This window comes from Zosterops lateralis (assembly GCF_965231275.1).
Source record: "Zosterops lateralis genome assembly, chromosome: 16".
In the NCBI taxonomy this organism is placed as follows: Eukaryota; Metazoa; Chordata; class Aves; order Passeriformes; family Zosteropidae; genus Zosterops; species Zosterops lateralis.
In genome coordinates, this window is record NC_139776.1 from 8,317,502 (window position 1) to 8,337,750 (window position 20,249).

General features: G+C 60.7%; 6 protein-coding genes and 1 pseudogene across 7 annotated transcripts; 3 read left to right on the forward strand and 4 right to left on the reverse strand.

The window, feature by feature from the left end:
* Window positions 1-209: 209 nt before the first annotated feature.
* Window positions 210-1,548, forward strand: UBE2C (ubiquitin conjugating enzyme E2 C; the record flags this gene model as incomplete). Its single annotated transcript, XM_083873335.1, has 6 exons — window positions 210-310; window positions 386-413; window positions 548-634; window positions 831-1,035; window positions 1,169-1,228; window positions 1,369-1,548. The coding sequence occupies 6 exons, from the start codon at window positions 210-212 to the stop codon at window positions 1,425-1,427; spliced, it is 540 nt and encodes a 179-aa protein (XP_083729461.1). The 3' UTR covers window positions 1,428-1,548.
* A 2-nt stretch (window positions 1,549-1,550) lies between these two features.
* Window positions 1,551-3,101, reverse strand: LOC310916064 (regulator of G-protein signaling 9-binding protein-like). The gene is made up of 2 exons (XM_083873334.1): window positions 2,389-3,101; window positions 1,551-2,276 (listed from the first exon to the last, which is right to left on the reverse strand). Exons 1-2 carry the CDS (start codon window positions 2,579-2,581, stop codon window positions 1,843-1,845), a joined length of 627 nt encoding a protein of 208 aa, XP_083729460.1. The 5' UTR covers window positions 2,582-3,101; the 3' UTR covers window positions 1,551-1,842.
* Window positions 3,102-3,235: 134 nt separating this feature from the next.
* Window positions 3,236-5,121, reverse strand: TNNC2 (troponin C2, fast skeletal type). Its single transcript, XM_083873378.1, has 6 exons — window positions 4,999-5,121; window positions 4,215-4,266; window positions 3,974-4,117; window positions 3,773-3,887; window positions 3,560-3,696; window positions 3,236-3,480 (listed from the first exon to the last, which is right to left on the reverse strand). Exons 1-6 carry the CDS (start codon window positions 4,999-5,001, stop codon window positions 3,449-3,451), a joined length of 483 nt encoding a protein of 160 aa, XP_083729504.1. The 5' UTR covers window positions 5,002-5,121; the 3' UTR covers window positions 3,236-3,448.
* A 1,723-nt stretch (window positions 5,122-6,844) lies between these two features.
* SNX21 (sorting nexin family member 21) lies at window positions 6,845-8,896 on the forward strand. The gene is made up of 3 exons (XM_083873212.1): window positions 6,845-7,227; window positions 7,355-7,509; window positions 7,811-8,896. The coding sequence occupies exons 1-3, from the start codon at window positions 6,960-6,962 to the stop codon at window positions 8,480-8,482; spliced, it is 1,095 nt and encodes a 364-aa protein (XP_083729338.1). The 5' UTR covers window positions 6,845-6,959; the 3' UTR covers window positions 8,483-8,896.
* Window positions 8,897-9,241: 345 nt separating this feature from the next.
* On the reverse strand, window positions 9,242-12,330 carry ACOT8 (acyl-CoA thioesterase 8). Its single transcript, XM_083873213.1, has 7 exons — window positions 12,164-12,330; window positions 11,319-11,605; window positions 11,100-11,236; window positions 10,651-10,876; window positions 10,239-10,396; window positions 9,709-9,900; window positions 9,242-9,610 (listed from the first exon to the last, which is right to left on the reverse strand). The coding sequence occupies exons 2-7, from the start codon at window positions 11,534-11,536 to the stop codon at window positions 9,492-9,494; spliced, it is 1,050 nt and encodes a 349-aa protein (XP_083729339.1). The 5' UTR covers window positions 11,537-11,605; window positions 12,164-12,330; the 3' UTR covers window positions 9,242-9,491.
* A 513-nt stretch (window positions 12,331-12,843) lies between these two features.
* LOC310915965 (zinc finger SWIM domain-containing protein 1-like) lies at window positions 12,844-17,340 on the forward strand (annotated as a pseudogene). Its single transcript, XR_014592759.1, has 3 exons — window positions 12,844-12,913; window positions 13,026-14,485; window positions 16,998-17,340. The product of XR_014592759.1 is annotated as a zinc finger SWIM domain-containing protein 1-like (transcript).
* A 282-nt stretch (window positions 17,341-17,622) lies between these two features.
* Window positions 17,623-19,955, reverse strand: NEURL2 (neuralized E3 ubiquitin protein ligase 2; the record flags this gene model as incomplete). Its single annotated transcript, XM_083873454.1, has 2 exons — window positions 17,623-17,912; window positions 19,280-19,955. 2 exons carry the CDS (start codon window positions 19,953-19,955, stop codon window positions 17,797-17,799), a joined length of 792 nt encoding a protein of 263 aa, XP_083729580.1. The 3' UTR covers window positions 17,623-17,796.
* Between the last annotated feature and the right edge of the window lie 294 nt (window positions 19,956-20,249).

Here is a 20,249-nt window from a genome sequence, read left to right on the forward strand (position 1 = left end):
GGGGAGCCCCGCTAGGGGAGCCCTGACCGCCGCTCGACACCGGCACAGCCGCACCGGGCCCGAGGCCTGCCCCGAGCGGGACCGCGGGAGGGAGGGAAGGAGCCAGCAGAGCCCGGTGCGGCGCCGCCCGGGCCCGGGAGCCGCGTCCAGCCCGTGCCCCGCCGGCAGCGGCGGTGGAGGCCGGTGCGCCGGTCCGTGCCCCGGGAGCCATGGCCTCGCAGAACGCCGACCCCGCCGCCGTGTCCAGCGCAGCCGCCCGCAAAGCCACCGAGACCGGAGCCACGGCGGCCCGCGGCGCGGTGGGGAAGAGGTGAGTGGAGCCGGGACCGGGGCGAAGGTGGGGCTGCCCCGGTGAGCCGGCCGGTAACGTGCGCTTTCCCCGCAGGCTGCAGCAGGAATTGATGGCGCTGATGGTGAGTGGGGCCCCGGGGCCGAGTCGGGGTTTGTGGATCCTGGGACCAAGCCGGGGGTTGGGGGTCCCAAAGGCAACCCGGGCTGGACGGGGGTGGGGAGTGTCTCGGCCCGCCCTGACGCGCTGCCCCCGCAGATGTCCGGTGACAAAGGCATTTCTGCCTTCCCCGAGTCCGACAACCTCTTCAAGTGGATCGGGACCATTGACGGCGCCGCCGGGACGGTGAGAGGCGAGATCCTTGTCTGGGGGCAGGGACCCTGCCCCATCTTCCTTGTTCCTCCCCCTACCACCCTCCCTTCAGCTGACGGTGGTCCCTGCTCTCTACTGCCCCTGTACCTCTTTTCCCCCGAGGGTTTTCCTCCCACCTCTGGGGCTGTGGCTCCCCCTGACTCCTCTTCCCCTCGACTCCCACCCCCAGGCCTACGAGGAGCTGCGGTACAAGCTGTCGCTGGAGTTCCCCAGCGGGTACCCCTACACAGCACCCACTGTGCGATTCCTGACCCCCTGCTATCACCCCAACGTCGACACCCAGGGCAACATTTGCCTCGACATCCTCAAGGAGAAGTGGTCGGCGCTGTACGATGTCCGCACCATCCTGCTCTCCATACAGAGCCTGCTGGCAGGTGGGTCTCGTGCACAAACTGCTGTGGAGTGCTGGGGGAAGGGGTGGTGGTGATGGTGGGGATCTCCAACCCAGATCAGGGCTCAAGGGTGTCCAGGTCACGCCCCACCAGCTGACTCAGTCACTGTTTCCAGAGCCGAACATCGAGAGCCCTCTGAACACACACGCTGCTGAGCTCTGGAAGAACCAAGTCGGTGAGTGCCTGAAGCAGAACCCTCCCGCCCCCTCCTCAGTGGGATGGGCAGCAGCACAGCCCCCAGTGCCTATCTGGTGCCATAGCTGCCCTGGCCGCTGCCTCAGGACCCTTGGCATCATGTTCCCCTTCTCTCCACAGCCTACAAGAAGTATGTACGGGAGACATACAACAAGCAGACCAAGAGCCAGGAGACCTGACCATCACCACTGCCCCCAACACACCCACTCCTTCCCGGCTGTCCCCTGCCTTCTGTATCATAGGCTGTTTTTAAATTAATGTCGCAGTCCGAGCCACGGTTAAGGTATAAATAAATGCACATTTATAACCTCTGCAGGGGATTTGGTGGCAGCCCTGGCACACACCCTGAGTGCCCAGAGGCCCCTATGTGAGTGTGGGAGGGGAGGGTGGAAGAGACATTGACCCCTGTGGGGTTACAGGAACTTTATCAATATTTGGGGACTTGGAGTGGTCCCATTCCCTCTGCAGGGTGGGAGCAGCCCCCCCCCATCACCTTCAAAGGCAAGGGTTGAGGACTGTAGACATACATAGGACCTCTGTCTCCTGCTCTGTGACAGGGGTACCACCTCTGCTGCTATCTCCTGCCCCCCTAGCTCACAGCACCCCACAGCAGTGCCCAGCACAGGGGCCTCCCCAGGCTGCTCTCTCTCTGGTGCTGCTTCTCTCTGCTGGCTGTGTGGTCTCTGTGGCTTCCACTGTCCATGGTGGAATGTTGGCTCCACTCTCCATCTCTGCCAGCATGGCCCTCATCTTCTCGATCTCCTCCTCCAAGCACTGGGTGGTTGGGGGCTGTGAGGGACCCCCTCCTCGCCGGCTGGGCAGCCCCCAGCACCCCAACCCAGTGTGCAGTGGGGCAACACCACCCCCTTGCATGGAGAAGAGCTGGCAGAGGTGCTGGGCTCTGTACAGGTCCTGCAGGAAGAGCTCCAGAGCGGAGAGGAAGAGCACCCACAGCCGCTCCAGCTCCTGCCGCTCCAGAGGGCTCGCCGGGACCTGCCGCAGCCCCGCTAGCAGCACCCGCCGCAAGCCTGAGGGATAGGTATGCTGAGCTGGGGTGGCCCTGGAGAGCCCCTCCTTGGCCCCAGTGTGGCTGCAGAGGTTCCCCATGGCTGCTGCCCAGTGCAGCAGTTCCCTCCTTACCCATGCTGAGCTCACAGGCCTCTGCGCTCCTCCTGCATCGCTCCTCACGCAGCCGAGGGCTGTCACCGCTCCCCCCGAGCTGCAGCACCAGCTGCCGGTGTCCAGCTGTGGCCTTGCAGAGGGCAACCTGGGCTGTGGCACATGTTCCCACTGTCCCCCACCCACGGCCCACATCCCTTCTGCCTGGTGCCATTACACCCCGTGAAAACAGGGCAGGGTCAGGCTGCCCACGGTGGTCGCTGGCTCTCCAGGGAGCTCGGCTGCTCTGTGCCACAGCACTGTGGTGCGGGTATGTGACCAGCTCTGAGCTGTGTCAGGGTCCGGTGGCTCCACCCACCCTGGCTGGGGACTGTACCCCGCCTCATCCCTCTGCTGTGCTCCACCCCAGCTGGTCCCCAGGGAGCTGTGATGCCCAGCAGGCTGCCACAGCCTCTTCAGAGAGAGATAGAGACAAGTGTCACCTTTCCCCTGTAGGGAGGGGGCTGCTCCTGCCCTTTCACCTTATAGCCAGATCCTTTGGGTGGGAGACGTGGGTCTCAGTGTGGGGCAGGCAGTGATGGCTCTCTAGAGCCCCTGTGATCCCACAGCCTTGCCCTGGAGGAGGGCTCTCAGGGCCAGGGCCATGCTCCCTCGCCCTCTGGCGTGTGAACGAGCTGCTCTGCACGGAAACTCTGAGCTCAGCACTGGCACCTACCCAAGAGTCCGTGGGAACCGCAACTCTGGGCTGCCTCTGCAACGCTGCTCTGTGGCATGAGCCCGCCCACGTTCCCTCCCTGGGGAGCAGAACAGGGACACAGTGCCACAGCCCCCTCCCCATGCACCCCCAGTGAAATCCTGCACCAGCAGCTCAAGCCTTTCCTCTTTAATTGAGCTCGAATCAAAGCCACAGGTGACAGACAGGAGGAAAAGCTCAGCCGCCGATGGTGAGATGAGACCGGTACCCTGGAACAGAGCAAGGTCCCAGCCAGTGCTGAGGGCCAGATGCTGTGGAGCTGCTGCTCCCTGGACAGCAGGGGAGCAGGGCTGGGCACAGCAGCCGGCCTGAGGAATGTCTGGTCCTTTACTGCACACCCTCCATCATCTTCAGGAACTCTGCAAGAGAGCAGCAGCCTCAGCCCATGGCCCTGCCTGGGTGCACAACATGGGTGCTTGGCTTGGGGCCACTGCTCACCATCAAAGTCGATGCGACCATCATTGTTCTTGTCTGAGTCCTTCATCATGTCCTCTATGTCCTCATCAGTGACAGGCTCCCCGGTGGCTCTCAGGATCTCACCCAGCTCCTCAATGTCAATGAACCCATCCGCATTCCTGCAGGAGGGTGAGGGAGGGATGGGACCTCACTTGTCCCCACAGACAGGATGGGCCACTTTGCCCCCAGGCTCACCGGTCAAAGATGCGGAAGCAGTTGGCCAACTCCTCCTCAGATTTTCCTTTGGCATCCTCTTTCATCTGGCGCACCATCATGACCAGAAACTCCTCGAAGTCGATGGTGCCGCTGCCTGTGGGGAGGAAGCCAAGCATGGCTCAGGCTGCCTGCCCAGGGTCCAATACCCACCCCTGCCACCAGCCACCAAGGACTGCTCACCATCCTCGTCCACCTCCTCAATGATGGCATCCAACTCCTCTTTGGTGGGGTTCTGGCCCAGCATTCTCATCACCGTCCCCAACTCCTTGGTGCTGATGTCTCCACCGCCATCAGCATCAAACATGTCAAAGGCGGCTTTGAACTCTGTGGAGAGAAAGGTCAGGTCTCTGTGCAGTGGGGCAGAGCCAGGCCCTGCACCATGGCCATGTCGGGTCCCTGTTCCTGCCATCCCCACACTCACCCGCAATCATCTCCTCGCTGAGGAAGGCACGAGCTTCTGCCTGCTGGTCCGTCTGCAAGGCAAGGGAGAGGGGTCACCGTGCCAGCCATATCAGGTCAGAGACCCCTCACACAGCACAGCCCAACATGGGAAGAGCCTCTCCCCTGCTGCAGGACCATCCTGTGCTGGCATGAGCCACAGACCCCAGCAACCCCTACAGTTCTGATGCCTTCAAGGCATCCATGAGCATGATGGGCTGCAGGGAGCTGCCTGCCCAAGTCCCCCACTATCTGGGGGGCTCCACTGTGCAGGGGTCATGGTCCCTGTGTGCAGCCTTGGCATCCTGGGCATGCAGTGCTATTTTTGGGATCTCCTCAGCTCCCCTTGTAGGGATGGCTGGGGCTACAGTTGTGGCACCTGTCAACCCCGATCAAGTTTCTCCTGGAGGCACAGGCCAGCCATAGAGCCAGCAGCAACTGTGTCGCATGACCCGGCACTCGGCTTTCAGCCACCCCCTGCCACCGCTGCCTCTGTGCAGCCCTGAGCTCCAAAGAGGGCTGAGATGGTGTCCCCAGGAACCTGCACCCCCTCAGCAGCCACACGGTCACCCTCAGATCTGTCCTGCAGGGATCCTACACCACCCCACTGCTTCCCTGCCCTCACTGCCATGGTCAGCCCAGTACTGGGGACCATATCCCTACTGCCCTCTGCAGAGGCATCTCCACAGCCCAGACCCCCCCTGGTGCCTCCTGCCCAGTCATGTCCTGTCCATGGCACACAGCATACAGCACACAGGAGTGCTTACCATCTTGGGAATTTATGGTGCTTCCCACCCCCAGAGAATCACCGGCTCCTGCAGCAGGAACTCCCAGAAGCTTCGTGATGCCCCTGGCACCCCAATTTGTAGTGTCTCCTCTGTGGGATGTGCCTCCAGCTACTGCCCCCTGACCCCCTCAGCCTATCAGAGCTCTGGCAGCACTCAGCCCCTCTCACTGGCACCTGGTGCCTTTACCTAATTTAGCCAAAGCTTTATTGGCCAAGCGCTGGGATTAACATGGGGATGAGGCTGGGATGGAAATTCAAGCCCTTCAGGAGGGAGAAGCTGTGGCAGGAGCACAGCACAGCTCTGCCCCTCCCCAACACCCCCATCTGAGGCAATGCAGCAATGAGGGGGTTAAAAATAGCCCTCGAGCTGTCAGCATCACCCGGGTAGGGGGGACAGGGTCCCCCCTGTGCAAGGGGCATAGACTATCACCCACTGGCCCCTGAAAATGCAGCTCTTCCTGGGCCAAGCTCCCAATATCAATCTGGTATTTTCCCCAGTGCAGTGTCCCCTCCTGCACCCCCATTTTCTGCTCAAGGGGGCCCAGGCAGAGCAGTGCTAACAGCCCCCTGCCCCAGATAAGGAAGGAGTCCCCAGTGAGGCCTGGGGCACAAACTCCCTGTAGAGATTTGGAGCATGACCCATGGTTTGGGGTCCCCAGTGATGTTGGCACCTGTTTCCGGAAATGGCTCCATTTTTTCGTGCTTCTGAGGAGTGGGAATTATGCCCGGTGCCTCCTCGAAGGCTCAGTCCTCACACTCGCAGCTCATGCCAGCCACTGCTGCCAGGACTGGCTGGGGCTGGTGGCTCTGGATATGCACTGGCCCATGCCCTGTGGTGCTCGGAGCCTCAGGGTTGCAATGGGGGCAGGGTGACAGATCCCTGTCCCATAAGGTCACAGTGCCAGGGACACTCGGGTGTTTTCTGGCTCCTGGTTTTGCCGGGACCTCCATTCACCAGGTGGGAACTGGGAACCAGTCCAACCCCTAGTGCATCCCACCCTACCCAGGAAAGCTCAGGGGTCCCATCTGAGCCCGGGTGGGGTGCAGGGTGCTGGAACAGGGTGCAGTGAGCAAGCAATGGACAGAGCGATGGCAGCAGCTGGGCTGGTTCCTCGATATTTATAGACATTCCCAAGGAAGCCATGAGGAGTGAGCAGGCAGGCACTAAAAAAGGCTGGGCGAGTGCTGGGAGTGCAGCCTGGCCATGGGGTGCATGGTGGGGCCGACTGAGGCCAGGGTGGCAGGGTGACAAGGTGGCCTGGGGGACATCCCAGTGGGATCAGAAGCCTGAGTCTGGGGTACCAGGAAACAGGGTGTTGGGGAACCTGGCTGTCAGGGCACAGTGGTTGCCAGGGTTTGGGGTATCAAGACCCTGGGACACCACAGGAGTGGTGCACCGGAGTGTGCAGCTCCTGCAGCCCCAGGGCAGACATCCAGGGCTCGGCCCGACCAGGACATCCCGGACAGGGAAGAGCCGAGCCCGGGAAGGGCGGGGTCGGTTCCTGGGCAAGGGCTGCGGGCAGCGCCGGGCTGAGCCCTGACCCTGATCCAAGAGTCCCGGGCGGTGCTGCGGGACCGATCCCGATCCCGGCCGTGCCGGGCGGTGCCGGGAGAGCCGATGCCAACAGTGCCGGACGGTGCCGCAGGGGCCGATCCCGATCCCGGCCGTGCCGGGCGGTGCCGGCTCCGCCGCTCCGATCCGGGTTCCCGGCGGAGGCGGAGCCGCGCAGGGAGGATCCCGGGACGAGCCGCGGCTGAGCGGCCATCGCTCGGCACCGCCCGGCTCGGCTCGGCCCGGCCCGGGGCAGCGCGGACGGACCGGGGCGGGGCCAGCACCGGGAGGGTGTCCCGGGGCCGGGCCGTCCCCGCGCGGGGCCGTGCGGCGGTGGGCAGCCCCCGGGCCCGCCGAGCGGCGGTGCCGGCCCGCAGCCCCCGGGGGCGATGGCCGCCCGCATCCTGCACCGGCTGCGGCACGCGCTGGCGGGAGAGGGCGGCCGGGAGGAGCCCGCGGGCGGCGAGGCCGAGGACTGCCCGGAGAGCTCGGAGCTGGAGGACGACACCGAGGGGCTGTCGACGCGCCTCAGCGGCACCCTGAGTTTCACCAGCCACGAAGACGAGGAGGAAGAGGAGGAGGAGGGGGACGGAGCTAGCGAGGAGCTGGAGGAGCCGCCGCAGGCGCCGGGGGCGGCAGCAGGCGCGGAGGACGGAGGCAGGTGTTGGGGTGATGAGCTGGGGGGACTGGGGTGGCTCCAGGGACACTCATGCGACGGTGGCAGCCCGAAAGATGTCGGAGCCCTGTCCCCGCGGAGGGCACTGACGCCCCTCTCCCGGCACAGAGTGGGTCTCTGCGGCGGAGCGTCCCGGCGGCAGCCTGCTGACCCGGCAGCTGCAGGAGCTGTGGCGGAGATCGCGGGGCAGCCTGGCACCGCAGCGCCTGCTCTTCGAGGTCACCAGCGCCAGCGTGGTCAGCGAGCGCTCTTCCAAGTACGTGGTGAGTGAGCCCGGCGAAGCTGGGCGGGCATGGGGTGGGTACCAGTCCTACTTTCCCCGGGGCAGGGAACCCACGGGGCTGTCGCTTATTTTTTTCTCTTTCCCCGTGCTGCTCGGATGGTGCTGGCGGCTCAGATGAGCCTCAGGTAACTATTGCTGGTGGGTGCTGTGGCTGCAGAAGCCCAGTCCACTCCCTTCTGTCTGGACAAACTCCCCGAGCCCCTTTGTGGCTGCACACCCCGCTGTGGCAGTGCCAGGAGCAATGTGCCCACAGCACTGCCTGACACCTGCCTCCCCTGCAGCTCTACACCATCTACCTGATCCGCTCTGGCCAGTTTGACAAGGCCCCTGCCACCATTGCCCGGCGCTACTCGGACTTTGAGCAGCTGAACCGCCGCCTGCGCTGCCGTTTCAGCTGCGACATGGCCAGCGTTGCCTTCCCCAGGAAGAGACTGCGCCGGAACTTCACTGCTGAGACCATCGCCAAGCGGAGCCGAGCCTTCGAACAGTTCCTGTCCCATCTGCACTCCATCGACGAGATCCGTCGCTCTTGTGAATTCCTCGAGTTCTTCTTCCTGCCGGACCTGCAGGCCGCACAGCGCCTGACCTGCACTGGCCTGTACCGCGAGGCCCTGGCCACCTGGGCCAACGCCTACAGGCTGCAGGACCGCCTGGGGGTCTGCAGCTCCGGCCGCTTCCTGCTGACACTGGCTGGGCTGGCCGTCTGCCACCAGGAGCTGGACCAGCTCAGTGAGGCCCATGGCTTCTGTGAGCAGGCACTGCAACTGCTGGAGGCCCAGGGCAGCCACCCCCTCCTGGGACCCTTCCTGCAGGCCCACATCCACCTGGCCTGGAAGGTGGGCAAGGACAAGCGGCACTCGGAGGCACGGCTGCAGGACCTGCGGGAATCTGGGCTGCTCCTGCAGCAGCAGCCTTCCCTGAAGGAATGCCTGATCAAGGAGCCTCTGGAATGAGCTGCCTGTGCCCACATGGGTGGAAGGGCAAGGGCTGTGGGGGGCTCACGCCTGTGGCAGCTGGGAATGGTGAGGGCAATGCCGTGGGTGGCAGTGGGGCAGGGGAGCAGCACCACAGTTTTACAGGCAGCACAGCCCATACCTGGAGCTGCATCCTGAATGCACTTTCTCTGTGGTTGTCTGACTTGCGGGGCAGGGGACTCATGGGGCTCCACCACCCATATTGGTGCTGCCAGAAGCTGCTCCCCCTCTGCAGGGGATCCTGGAGTGGCTGAAACTTTAGCTGTGATGTACTGGCACCTTGCAAGGGAACGGGAAAGCTTCTGGCAGGGTCCAGGGCTCTTGCCGGGAACTTCCCATGAAACTTACACAATAGAAATGACTTTATTAAATAAAGTCTTGGCAGGAAGAAGAGCAAGGCGCTTGCTGTGTCTGTTCAGCCCCACTACCCCAAGGGCATCATCAGTGAGAGGCCACAAGCCTCCACACAGAGGTGGGAGCTGCCTCATCCCCTTCTCCTGGCTCCCAGCTGGGCCCAAGCCCAGTCGGGGAGGAGCCCAAGGATAAGCAGAAGCAGCAACTGAGGAGCCAGGACACAAAGCAGTGCAGAAGTGAGAAGAGGAAGCAACATGTGCCAAAGTAGCACCTTCCCCTCCTGTGAACCAGAACTGATCCTGGTACTGTGCTCCTGGCACTGCCTGCATTTGGGCAAGCATAGTCACGGGTCCAAGGGGACAAACTCCAGGGACAGAGTCCAGCTCTTCACCCAATGGCTTTATTTTAAGGTGGGTGAAGGATAGCTGATGGCAGCATGTGGTTACATGCTATGCAGCTAGCAGCTGGTTGCAGCGATGGCTCCGTTGGCCACTGTTGCAGACACCTCTGGCACCGGGACTTCCTGCAGTGCTTGTTCCCACTTGGTCTTCTTTCTGTTCCTGTCCTGGTCCTGTCTTGATCTCAGGGTCCCTCCCTTGGCATGCCTGAGCCCCAGTCTACAGGGTCTTCTCAGCTAGAGTTTGCTCTGTTGCTGTGCCTGTTCCACCCTGATGACACCTTCCTGCGCGCAGGTGACAGCCAGGACCCCATCCCTGCGCCACAGCCGTCCCTGCACCAAGCCCCGGCACCCACCTGCAGAGAGGGACTGTCAGACTGCAGCCCACTGTCCCCAGGACAGGCAGGGCTGGCCTTGGCCATGAAGGTCTCCCCAAAACACACTAAAGACTTACCAGCCCAAGGGCTCTCACACTCGTACAGCATCCAGTGGTCAGCTCTGAAGGGCACATGGAACCACATGGAGTGGTCAAGGGACACCATGAACTTGATGCGGTACTGCCGGTGTGGGAGCAGGGCCGTGCCCAGGAAGGCATAGTCAGAGATGTAGGCAGCCACACAGCAGTGCACCTTCATGTCAGTCTCCCCTGCAGAGCAACCAGTGCTGCCCATCCCATGGGAGCCCGTGGGACATGCCTGAGGTGCAGCACAAGGCAGAGTCCCAGGGGCTCAGCTCCCCTGGGGCCAGCTGCCAAGCACAGCTGAGATTCCTCCAGACTTTGCCCTTTGCCATGCCATGCCCCAGCATGGCTCATGGCATCACCTCTGCACCCACACCTGTATTACAGCCTTGAAGTGCCCAGGCTGGGGCACAGGCAGCCCCCTAATCACAGCCCTTCCAGCCCACTCTGTTGCACCAGTGCTCCAGTGTGAGCTTGTGCTTAAGCCCCTGGATTGGGAGGCACCTGGACCCAGCAGGACCCACCTATGTAGCCTCGTGCTCGGACCCAGAAGAGCTGCTTTGGCTCCTGTGGCTCTGAGCTGAATATATCTGGTGGGTTCACAGGTTTTATCTCAATCGGCACATCTTGAGCTTGGATCTTGGTGAGTCGCTTCCTGTATTCCTCGGCCACATTAGGATCCCTGCAGCCCAGCACAGACAAACAAGGTTAGTGCCAGACAGGCAGGTTGGAACACATCCTGCTGGCAGCAGCTCCAGCCCAGGGACCCAGGGGCACACATAAAGACAAGACGGGCACAGCTCCTGTTGTGTCCTGCTCCCCAGTTCCCCTCCCAGGCGCATGTGAAAACTCCTCAGACAGTCAGTCCCCTCCCACACGTCCCTATGCCCCAGGCAGTGAGGGGCAAAGCCAGTGTGTCCCTTCTACCCCACTCACTGCAGGAACTTCTGGATGAGCTCGTCCTGTGTCAGCAGCTCCTCGGGGGGCGGCACGGTCGGCATGGTGAACTGGTGCTGCACTGGGCTTCCCTGGGAGAGCTGGAAGGAGGCCTGGCAGATGAAGATCGGCTTTCCATGCTGGATGGCCTTTACGGAACGAACAGAGAAACTCTTCCCTGTACGGGTCCGCTCCACCTCGTACAGCACCGGCACCTTGGGGTCCCCTGGGCGAGGAAAGGGACGTTCTGCCCTGGGCCACAGCGCGCCCCGCACTGACGAAACCTGCCCTGCCCGGCACTGCCACCCACACCCTCCCTGCTTTGCTGGGACCGGGATGACGGCGCCTCCTCACTCCTGCGAACTTCCCAAGCGTCCCAGCCACTGCCGGGCCCCTCCCGAGCCCCCGCCCGCCGTCCCCGCTGCCCGGCCCCGGTTCCCCGGGCGCACCTGTCCGCACGAAGTAGCAGTGCAGCGAGTGCACCTGCTCGTCGCGGCTCACGGCATGGGCTGCCGCCACCAGTGCCTGCCCCACGATCTGCCCGCCGAAGAGGCGCTGCGTGGCGGGCACCCAGTGGTGCCGGCCCCTGCGGGGAGAAGGCGCCCGCGGTGAGGGAGGCGGCGGAGGAGGAGGCGGCCCGGTCCCGCTGCCCCGGCGTCCACGCTCACCTGAAGAGGTCGACCTCCAGCCGCTCCAGGTTCAGCACGCTGGTGATCAGCACGCTGCGCAGGTCTCCGGACGGGGTCGGCCCGGATCCCGGCCCCGCTCCGGCCCCGCCGGCGCCGCCCGGATCCCCCATCGCCCCCGTAAGCAGGGACCGGCACCGCCACCCGGCCAGCACGGCGGGCCAGGAAACACCGCCCACCCGCGGGGCGAAAACCGCCATGTGATTGGACAGCAGAGCCGTCAGTCACCCTTGCCTTGTCAGCAGACTCTGGGCTGCTTGGTTCGCCTCCTGTCAATCGGGAGGAGACGGAGCTGATTGGTCAAATCAGGGTGCGGGCGGTGCCCAGCTGGTTTAACGGGGATGGCGGGGTGGGCTTGGGGCAGCCCTGAGGGCGCAGAGAGAGTCGGGTGTCCCCCCGCGCCCACCGCCCGCTCCCTCGCCTACAAGGGCTGCCTCTACGGGCTGCGGAGCTGCGTCCCGGTGCGCAGCCACGACAGGCAGCACGGCACCGCTGTCCGCCAGGACAGGCCCGCCGGGTCCGGCTGGAGCTCGCAGCAGCCCCCGCGGTAGGGCCTGTGCCCGGGGTTCCCGGTGCAGCCCCGCCAGGCCCCGTGGAGCCGCCGCCTGGTCCCAGCCCATCGTGCCCCGGGGCACCGGCCCTGTCCTGTACCTGGCTTTGATACCGGTAAATGATCCCGGTAAGTGTGATGCCTCGGTACTGGAGCGCCGCCAGCTGTGCTACACATTCGCTGTGGCAAGTGTGTGGCACATAGTATTTTAGTTCCTGCCTTTTTCAGCTCAAGACTCCGAGCATCGGCATCTGCAGCGTTCTCCAGCTGTCCTTACCTCACTGCAGTGGAAAGGTGATATCAGGTTTCCCTCAGGGAGCACTTGATTCCCCGGCCTTCACTTCTCCCAGCGGGTGTAGTGGGGCTGTTTACTTTCCATCTTAGCTGGTGGATCTGCTTTGGTGCACAAAGGCTGCAAGGTCACTTACTAGTTACGCAACTTCTCCCTTTGCCCTTTTAAAATATAACTTGCCTTCTTAAAACACAATTTAACCTCCTACCTAGAAGCTTTTCTTGTCATGTTGTAGCCTGCTCCTCCAGCCAGACCTGCAGAACCGTGCGGTTTAGGGATAAAACCACAAACAGATGGTTATCAGCTTCCACACCAATATGATGAAGTGCTTTTCAAAGCTGTTGCTGAGAGTCTTCTCCTACTTGGGGCGCCGGGCAAGGGAGGACAAGTCCTCTACGCCTTCCTTGTGGAGAGCAAGGAGTGAGGGCGGAGAGAGGTGCACTTGTTGCCGAAGAGAGGGACATGAGAGAGAGTCCAGTGGCTGAGCCTCGCACTGCTGCAGAGCGATGGGGAAGGAGGAGGAGGAGGAGGAGGAGGAGGAGGAGGAGGAGGAGGAGGAGGAGGAGGAGGAGGAGGGGGAGGCAGCCGGGCAGGAGCCGGTGCCCGCACGCCGCTCTGGGCAGCGGCCACACCGAGGGGCACTCCCGGGTCCCCGGCCCGGTGCGATGCAGAGCGGCCGCTGCGGGCGGCGCCCGAGCGCTCCGGTGCCGCCACGGCGGGCGGTGCCCAGCGCCTGTGCGGCCACACCGAGCCGTGACCGCAGCGGGCGGGGAGGCGGCGGCGGAGCGCGGCAGGGACCGGGAGGCGTCCCTGCCGGTAGCGGCAGTCTGGAGCTGGCCCGGGGCAGTGGTGCAGCTCCCCGTGTTCCCCCTCTGCAAGTGGCTGCGGCAGCCGTGCCCGGAGCGCCGCACCGAGTGCCTAGCCGTGATCGCCGCCAGGAAAGCCATGGCTGCAGGCACTGACAGCCACCGGCAGGAGCTGCTCGCCGTCCTCAGAGACCTCATCACGCCGGACTTGCTGCCTCAGCTCCACCTTCACTGGCTGCTCGAGGATGGGATCTGGTTCATGCACAGAGGGCATCTAGGGGGAGAGCAGTGACTTCTTCATGGAGCTGGAGATTGTCATCCAAGGGTTAAATCAGATTTTCAGTGCTGGGCTCTCTCTGGAGAGCTGCATCACCACCTTGGCCCAGCACTATGAAGACTGTGTTTCTAAAATCCCTCCTGATGCCGTGACACTCTCTGCTCCCCATCCCGATCACTGTGCTGCTCAGGCAGCTCCCCAAAGTCTGCCTATTTCAGATTCGCCTCTTGCCCCTCTGGTGTGCCAGGGTAACACATCCCAGAGCTCTGGCCAAGCTTCCCCCACTGTGGCAGCAGCTCAGCAGAAGCAGCAGCCGGTGTCAGCCTCTCTTGCAGCTGTTGAGAGTTGTGTGATTGCTCTCCAGAGTCCACCAGCTCCCTAAGGCCCTTCAGTGTCAGCCTGAAACACCTCATGCTCTTCTCCAGAGTGAGCCAGTAAGCTCAGTCCCTGTTAGATCCTGTATCCTGTGGTAAAACTAGAGGCCACAGAAACCTCAGAGGATGACAGTGAAGATTAAATTACCCAAAAGACTGAAGATGGCATTGGGCAATCTTTGAGTGCATTTGCACAGAGGCTGCTGCCAGACTCTGCCTGAGTGAGCTGGCAGTGGTTTAAAAGTCCATGGAGCTGATTGGCACCAGGTAGGACAACTCTCAGTGTACAGATCCTGAAGGATGCCCACCCTGTGGGCATCTTCCAGGAAGGCCCAAGTATCTACAATTGCCACTTCAACCAGGCCTTCCAGCTGTCTTGGCACATCTTGGCCATGCTGAATTCAAACAGGAAGCTCTTGCAGAGAAGGATGCTCAGTAGACCATGGGAGAGGGGATGAGATGCCCATCAGGCTGGGTGAGACAGTGCTGATGGCCTCTAGGAGGTTCTAAAGAGCTCATGGAACAAGTCTTTGGATAAATCCCTGGTGGTGTTCTTCCTCACAGCAGAGATCAGCCAGCTGACCACTACAGTAGTGTGGACTTTGAGCCCAGGACTGTGTGGGAACTGGCTGACAGCTGGATTGGGCCCTACATTGAAGTGAAGCCCCAGCACCAAGTGGGAGCTGAGCTGGATGCTTCCACTGTGTCCTGTTTTGTACCTTCATTCCCTTCAGCCTGTCATTTCCTTGGCATGGAAGGGGCAGTTTGGGTCCTTGATCTGCTGAATGAGCGTCACTTCTTGCACGAGGCAGCAGAGGAACTGGATTGGGATCCTGATCCTGCAGGAAGGGTAACAGTCACTGACCTGGCCAACAGCTATGGCTGGGAGCCAGCTCTGGGTGGTGTGATGTGGGAGGTGCTGGTATCATAGAATGTGCTGAGCCAGAAGGGACCCATTGGGATTGTGTCCAGCTCCCAGTCTTGTGCAGGACACCACAAAAATCCCACCATGTGCCTGAGAGCATTGTCCAGACATTTCCTGAACTCAGACAGGCTTGATGCCATGACCACTGCCCATGGGAGGCTGTTCCAGTGCTCAGCCACCCTTTAGGTGAAAAACCTTTTCCTATTATCCTACCTCATTCTCTCCTGACTCAGCTTTATACTATTTCCTTGAGTTCTTGAGATCTCTTCACTGGTCATGACAGTGAAGAGATCAGTGCCTGCCCTTTTGCTTCCTCTAATGAGTATGTTGAAGACCACAAGGAGGTTTCCTTCCCTCAGTTTCCTCTTCTCCAGGCTGAACAGACCAAGTTACCTCAACTGTTCCTCATAAAATTTGCCTCCAGTCCCATCACTATCCTCACGGCATCTTTTGAATGCTCTCTAATAACCCAATGTCTTTTTTATATTATTGTGCCAAAACTGCCCCCAGAACTCGAGGTGAGGCTGCACCAGTGCAGAGCAGGGCAGGACAATCCCCTCCCTTGCTGGCAATACTGTGTCTGATGCCCCCAGGACAGGGTTGTCCCTCCTGGCTGCCAGGGCACTGCTGAATCATATTCAACTTGCCATCAACCAGGACCCCCAGGTCCCTTTCCACAGTGTTGCTCTCCAACTTCTTGTTCCCCTGTCTATATAAACAACCAGGGTTGCCCTGTACAAGGTGCAGAATCTGTCACTTGCTCTTGTTAAACTTCATACAGTTGGTGATTGCTCATCTCTCCAATTTGTCGAGGTCTCTCAGCCCTCAATGGAGTCGACAGCTCCTCCCAATTTAGTGTTGTCAGCACTAAACATTAATATATTACTTAGTATTTCTTCAAGTTCTGAGTCCAAGTTGTTAATAAAGATGTTGAAGAGAATTGGGCCGAGGATGGAGTCCTGTAGAACCTCTCTAGTGACTGGACATCAGCCTGATGTCACCCCATTTACTATAACTCTTTGTGCCCAGCCTGTGAACCAGTTGCTCACCCATTGTGTAACAGGGTTATTCAGCTGCAAGCTAGACACTTTGTCCAAAAGAATACTGGGACAGACAGTATCAAAAACTTTGCTGAAGCCCCAAAACACTACATCTACTGCCTTTCCTTGGATTACCCTGTTGTAGAAGGAAATCAACAAGCAGGATTTCCCCTCGTGAAGCCATGCTGGCTGTGACCAGTGACTCTGTTTTCCTCCAGGTCTTTTTCAGTGTCTGGCAGAATGATCTTTTCCATGATTTTACTGGGCACTGAAGTGAGACTGAAAAGCCTGTGGTTTCCAGGGTTTTTCTTCTTGCTCTTCTTTGAAATCTGGACGTAGTTTCCCAGCTTCCAGTCATGCGGCACCTCTCCAGATTCCCAAAACTGCTCAAAAATCACCGAGAGTCTTTGTGATGACATCAGCCAGCTCTTTGTGGTTTCTCAAATTAATCCCATAAGGGCCTATAGTTTTGTAGGGATCTAGGTACAATAACATGTGACAGAAGTATTTCATCTGTGGCCAGCACCCGCAGGTCCTTGCAGCATCCAGCTGTGAGGTGTTGTGTAACAGAGCCAATAAATCACCCTCGTGTTGTTTGGGAGCCAAGTCTGTCCCTGTGCCAGCTGCATCCACCCCTCCCTGCCCAGGGAACAGGGCATGGGAAATCGGGCAGGGCTTTGGGCAGTGCTCCTCGGTGGTCAGTGGTCATGTCTCCCTGTGGTGCCCCAGGTGGGAGGAGGTGGCAGCTCCTGAATCCCTGCAATCCCACTGTGTTGCAGCCCACTACAGAGCAGGGCTGTTGTTTGTCTGGTTGCAGCAGCTGCTCTCAATTCCTCAAGAAAGAGGAACCCGCCCTCGTGTGCGGGGGTCACTGCCGGGCAGATAACACTGCAGGGAGGTGGGGAGCAAAGGCTTCACGCAAGGGTGGGGGAGGGAAAACAGCCTGGAGAGTAAACACCCTGGTCTGTGGGCGCTGCTTTGGAGTGGGTGAGATCCCCAGCCCCATTGCAGCCAGATGAGCTCCAGCCCCAGCAGCTCCCAGCCTGTTGTTGGGACATAGCAGGGAATGTCAGAAACCTCACTCCATTGCTGTGGTTTGCTCACTGTCCACGTTTTCCTCATTTAGCAATTCCTTCATTAACACACTGGTGTTGATGGAGCTGGTCCTGGTTGCAGGCTGGGGATTTTCTTTGAGCAAGAGTTTTGTAACATGATCTGATACTATCGAGTCTCCGACTAAATATAGCATCGGGTTTCTTGAAAACACCTTTTTGTAAGCTTAGAGCTGCTTGTTTCCCCTTTGTGCTGTGAAAGAGGCCTGGAAGGCTTTGCCAGCCCCTTCGTTATCTTTCTGGCTCCCACAGGCACCCCTCTGATTTTAGACCTTTCCCTTCCAGCCTGTTCCTCTGCACAGCTGCCACCCTGCCTCCCCTCCAGCGTGGCATAGGCACTGCAGGATTCCGGCTGCCATCCCCACCTGCCAGGAGTTGAAGGGTCTGGCTGAGGGCACGGAGCTCCAAGTCAGGATGGCTGTGCCCTGCACCAGGTCACTGTGACTGGCTCTGTGGCCACAGACACGTGCCCAAGCAACGGCTGCTGCCAGCACTGCTGTCTGGGTACTCCTGCATCTGACTCGTCCCCCTCCAAGCTGAACACACAGGAAATAACTCATCGTTCTCTGGGTAAACATCTTTCCCAAGAGTGAAACTGCCCGGCCGGGATGAGCGTCCAGCTGTAATTTACCTCCACGTGAGTGCTGTGCCTCCCACGCTCTACCCACCCCAGTACTTGCTCTGATCCATCCAGACAGTCCAGTGTAATTCCAGGGCTGGGGACACGTCCTGAACCCCACAGGGCTCTGGCCTGTGCTCCTTTCCTCACTGGTGGGGGAACTGCTCCCACGAGAGGTTGCTGAAGCACAAGGGCAGATCCCAGACCCCCAAGCCTCCTTTGACTGAGTCTTGTCTGGAAGCACTTTATTGCTTTCTCTGGCCCACATCAATCCCCCTGCCCGTACTCTGGGCATGCCACACCATCAGTCTGGGGAAAATCCCAACCCCACTTTGCCCTGCTCTCATGTCAGCCCTTCAGCAGCACATGCTGGGGTGAGTGGGCAGGGAGGGGCACAGAGCCTTCCAGGCAGCCATCACTGGGGGGCTGTAGATGTAGGGGCAGCCCAGCAGCACCCTCAATACCTCACTCATGTTGGCAGTAGCTTTTGAGTAGCGGGGGCAAGTCCAGGCCATCGATGGCCAGGCGGTGCACGATGTGTTTCTGGATAACCAGCCGGCACAGCGTCTGCAGTGAAGGAACTGGAAGAGAACAGAGAGTGTACCTGAGCTGGCAAGTCAGCAGTGAAGCTGAACACAGATGGGTGGAGGAACTGGCAGAGTTTCTCCGAGGCACTGCGGTTAAAGGCAGTGGTGGGTGAGTCTGTTCTGTGGCATCATCCTGCCCTGGGCTTGAACTGACTGTGCGGGGGCTGGTGCCAGGCTGCTCCAGCAGGGCTGGAAGCTCAAGGGCCCTGGGCAGAAAACCTCTTCCCGCTATTAGAAGGAAGGTTGAGAGACAGTTATGTGCCCTAGCCGTGTCTGACTGTGCCTGGTTTGCATTTCTTTCTCTGGCAGCTGTTAAGCAACTTTCGAGGTTTCACATACCCATGCTCTGCTTCTTTTCCATCTCACTCCCTTGGTCTGCCTGCACTGGCCCCAGCACCAGGCTGCTGGGTGAGTGTCTACAGGCTGGGGCTGCACTGCCTGCAGAGACAGTGCCCACTATGCCTTTGGGAGCAGACCACCATGAGAACCATTCCCTTGGGCACCTGCACATAATCTGCCTGGTTCCTGCTCTTGTGATACCAGTTTCCAGAGCCATGGGTGGCTCAGCAGCATGGGTACTGTCTGCTGCAGCCAGCACTCTCCTCAGGTGTTATACCAGGGAGAATACCAGGTTCCAGCCTTGGAACAGAAGCAGCTGCTCTTGACACCAGCATGTGAAGCAGTGGCTCCCAGTGCTGGTGGCAGCCAGTACTCTGGCTCTAGGTCTTCTGGCTCTGTCTCACCTGATCCGTCTCCTCATTTTTCCAGCATGATGCTAATTAGCACTTATTAGCCTGGTCCCTCCCAACAAACTAAGGGACACAGGATAATGCCCAGGCTCTGATGGCATCACAGGGTGTCTGCCCTGGGAGCACTGTGTCTGGGACACGTGGCAGGTGTGTGGGTGCAATGTGCTAAGCCGTGGTGGACGTAGGTGGATGTTTGGATGCCAGGGCAGGATCTTGGTTGGCTCTGGCTGCCACATGCTGTAGGCAAGGCTGGGCACAGCAAGGTCTCACAGCTGTGGGACAGCCCCAAACACCCAACCCCATCACTCTGCTTGGGAAGGGTAGCCAGGGGGCCTCTGCCTGACTGCTGCTGCTGCTGGGGGTCTCTTCCCTGGCCCCAGCACAGTGCCCATGGCAAAGCTTTCATCAGACACTGCCCAGCAGTGGTATTGTGGATCTCACCTGTGCTCCACAATGATCAGAGGCTTTCCTGTGCCCTCTTAACCCCGTGTTCCTCTCCCCAGTGTCACATGCCAACCTTCCCCCCGCTGGCGACTGTGGGATGACCCCACCAGAGCTCCCCCACTCCTGGCCCATGCAGCACATGCCGCAGGGAGGGGCACAGGTACCTACAGCCATAATCCACGGGGATGACTCGGACACTCTTGGTGGAGGCAAAGACGTCAATGACGGCGTAGAGCGGGCGGGCGGCGGGCAGGCCCCTGGCGCTCGGCCCCATGTCCTCGCCGTTGATGACGATGTGCATGTCGGCGGTGCCGTCGGGCTGCGGGGCGTACAGAACCCCGATGCGGCTGCGCCGGGCGGTGGCGGGCAGCACGTTCATCTTGTACAGGTCATCCAGGATGTGGCTGTAGCGGCTGGGCCGGCTGCGCCCCACCAGCGTGTCACGGGGGATCCGCACCCGCTCGATCAGCAGGAAGGGTTCCCAGGGCCGCCCCCGTGGCTGCGCCTCCTCTCCCTCCACCACCACACGGTTGTGGTTCCGGGTGATGGCAAACACCCAGGTGTCCCCCATGTTGACCAGGTCCGGCAGCGAGTACTCAGGCACTACCTCCAGGCTCTGGGGATCGTGGGCTGTCAGTCCCACGCGCAAATGCCCGCACCAGCCCAGCTCCTTCTCCTCAATCTCCACCAGGAAGATCTGCCCGGGTGCCAGAGGCTCCTGGCTGAAGCAGAGCCCGTTGGCGAAGCTCTCCACCCGTGTGGCTTGCGTGTGTGAGGCATCCAGGCGGATGTTGGTGCCGTGGATGTGGTGGAAGCGTGCAGCAAGCCGGCACCGGGCAGCCATTGCTGCCGGAGCTATTTTTAACTGTCCCTGTCACAGCTGCTGTGAGGTGGTGACAGCCCGGCTGGGAGGGACAACCAGAGGGCTCAAGGGGGGTCCTGGTGCCATGGGGGAGGTTGGAGGGTCCCTGTGGCTGCTGGGCACAACCAGGCCCAAACCAGACCCACAGACATTCCACACTGGACTGTCCAGCGCTGCTGCCTGGGCCAGGGTACCTGGCTGTACCAATGGTGTCCAGCAGTGCCTGGCAGTGACTGGTGGTGCCCAGTGGTACCAGCCATAGCCAGCAGTGGCCAG

Excerpts from the sequence above, each read along its gene's own strand:
- SNX21 (XM_083873212.1), top strand. The coding sequence starts at position 6,960 with ATGGCCGCCCGCATCCTGCACCGGCTGCGGCACGCGCTGGCGGGAGAG. Across the intron at positions 7,228-7,354 it reads AGCAGGCGCGGAGGACGGAG|AGTGGGTCTCTGCGGCGGAG; the intron begins GCAGGTGTTGGG and ends CTCCCGGCACAG. Across the intron at positions 7,510-7,810 it reads AGCGCTCTTCCAAGTACGTG|CTCTACACCATCTACCTGAT; the intron begins GTGAGTGAGCCC and ends CCTCCCCTGCAG.
- LOC310916064 (XM_083873334.1), bottom strand. The coding sequence starts at position 2,581 with ATGGCACCAGGCAGAAGGGATGTGGGCCGTGGGTGGGGGACAGTGGGA. Across the intron at positions 2,277-2,388 it reads GGCCTGTGAGCTCAGCATGG|GCTTGCGGCGGGTGCTGCTA; the intron begins GTAAGGAGGGAA and ends CCTATCCCTCAG.
- ACOT8 (XM_083873213.1), bottom strand. The coding sequence starts at position 11,536 with ATGGCGGTTTTCGCCCCGCGGGTGGGCGGTGTTTCCTGGCCCGCCGTG. Across the intron at positions 9,901-10,238 it reads CCGAGCACGAGGCTACATAG|GGGAGACTGACATGAAGGTG; the intron begins GTGGGTCCTGCT and ends GTTGCTCTGCAG. Across the intron at positions 9,611-9,708 it reads GTGTGAGAGCCCTTGGGCTG|GTGGGTGCCGGGGCTTGGTG; the intron begins GTAAGTCTTTAG and ends CCCTCTCTGCAG.
- TNNC2 (XM_083873378.1), bottom strand. Across the intron at positions 3,888-3,973 it reads TGAGGAGGTGGACGAGGATG|GCAGCGGCACCATCGACTTC; the intron begins GTGAGCAGTCCT and ends TCCTCCCCACAG. Across the intron at positions 3,697-3,772 it reads TGCTTCCGCATCTTTGACCG|GAATGCGGATGGGTTCATTG; the intron begins GTGAGCCTGGGG and ends ACCCTCCTGCAG.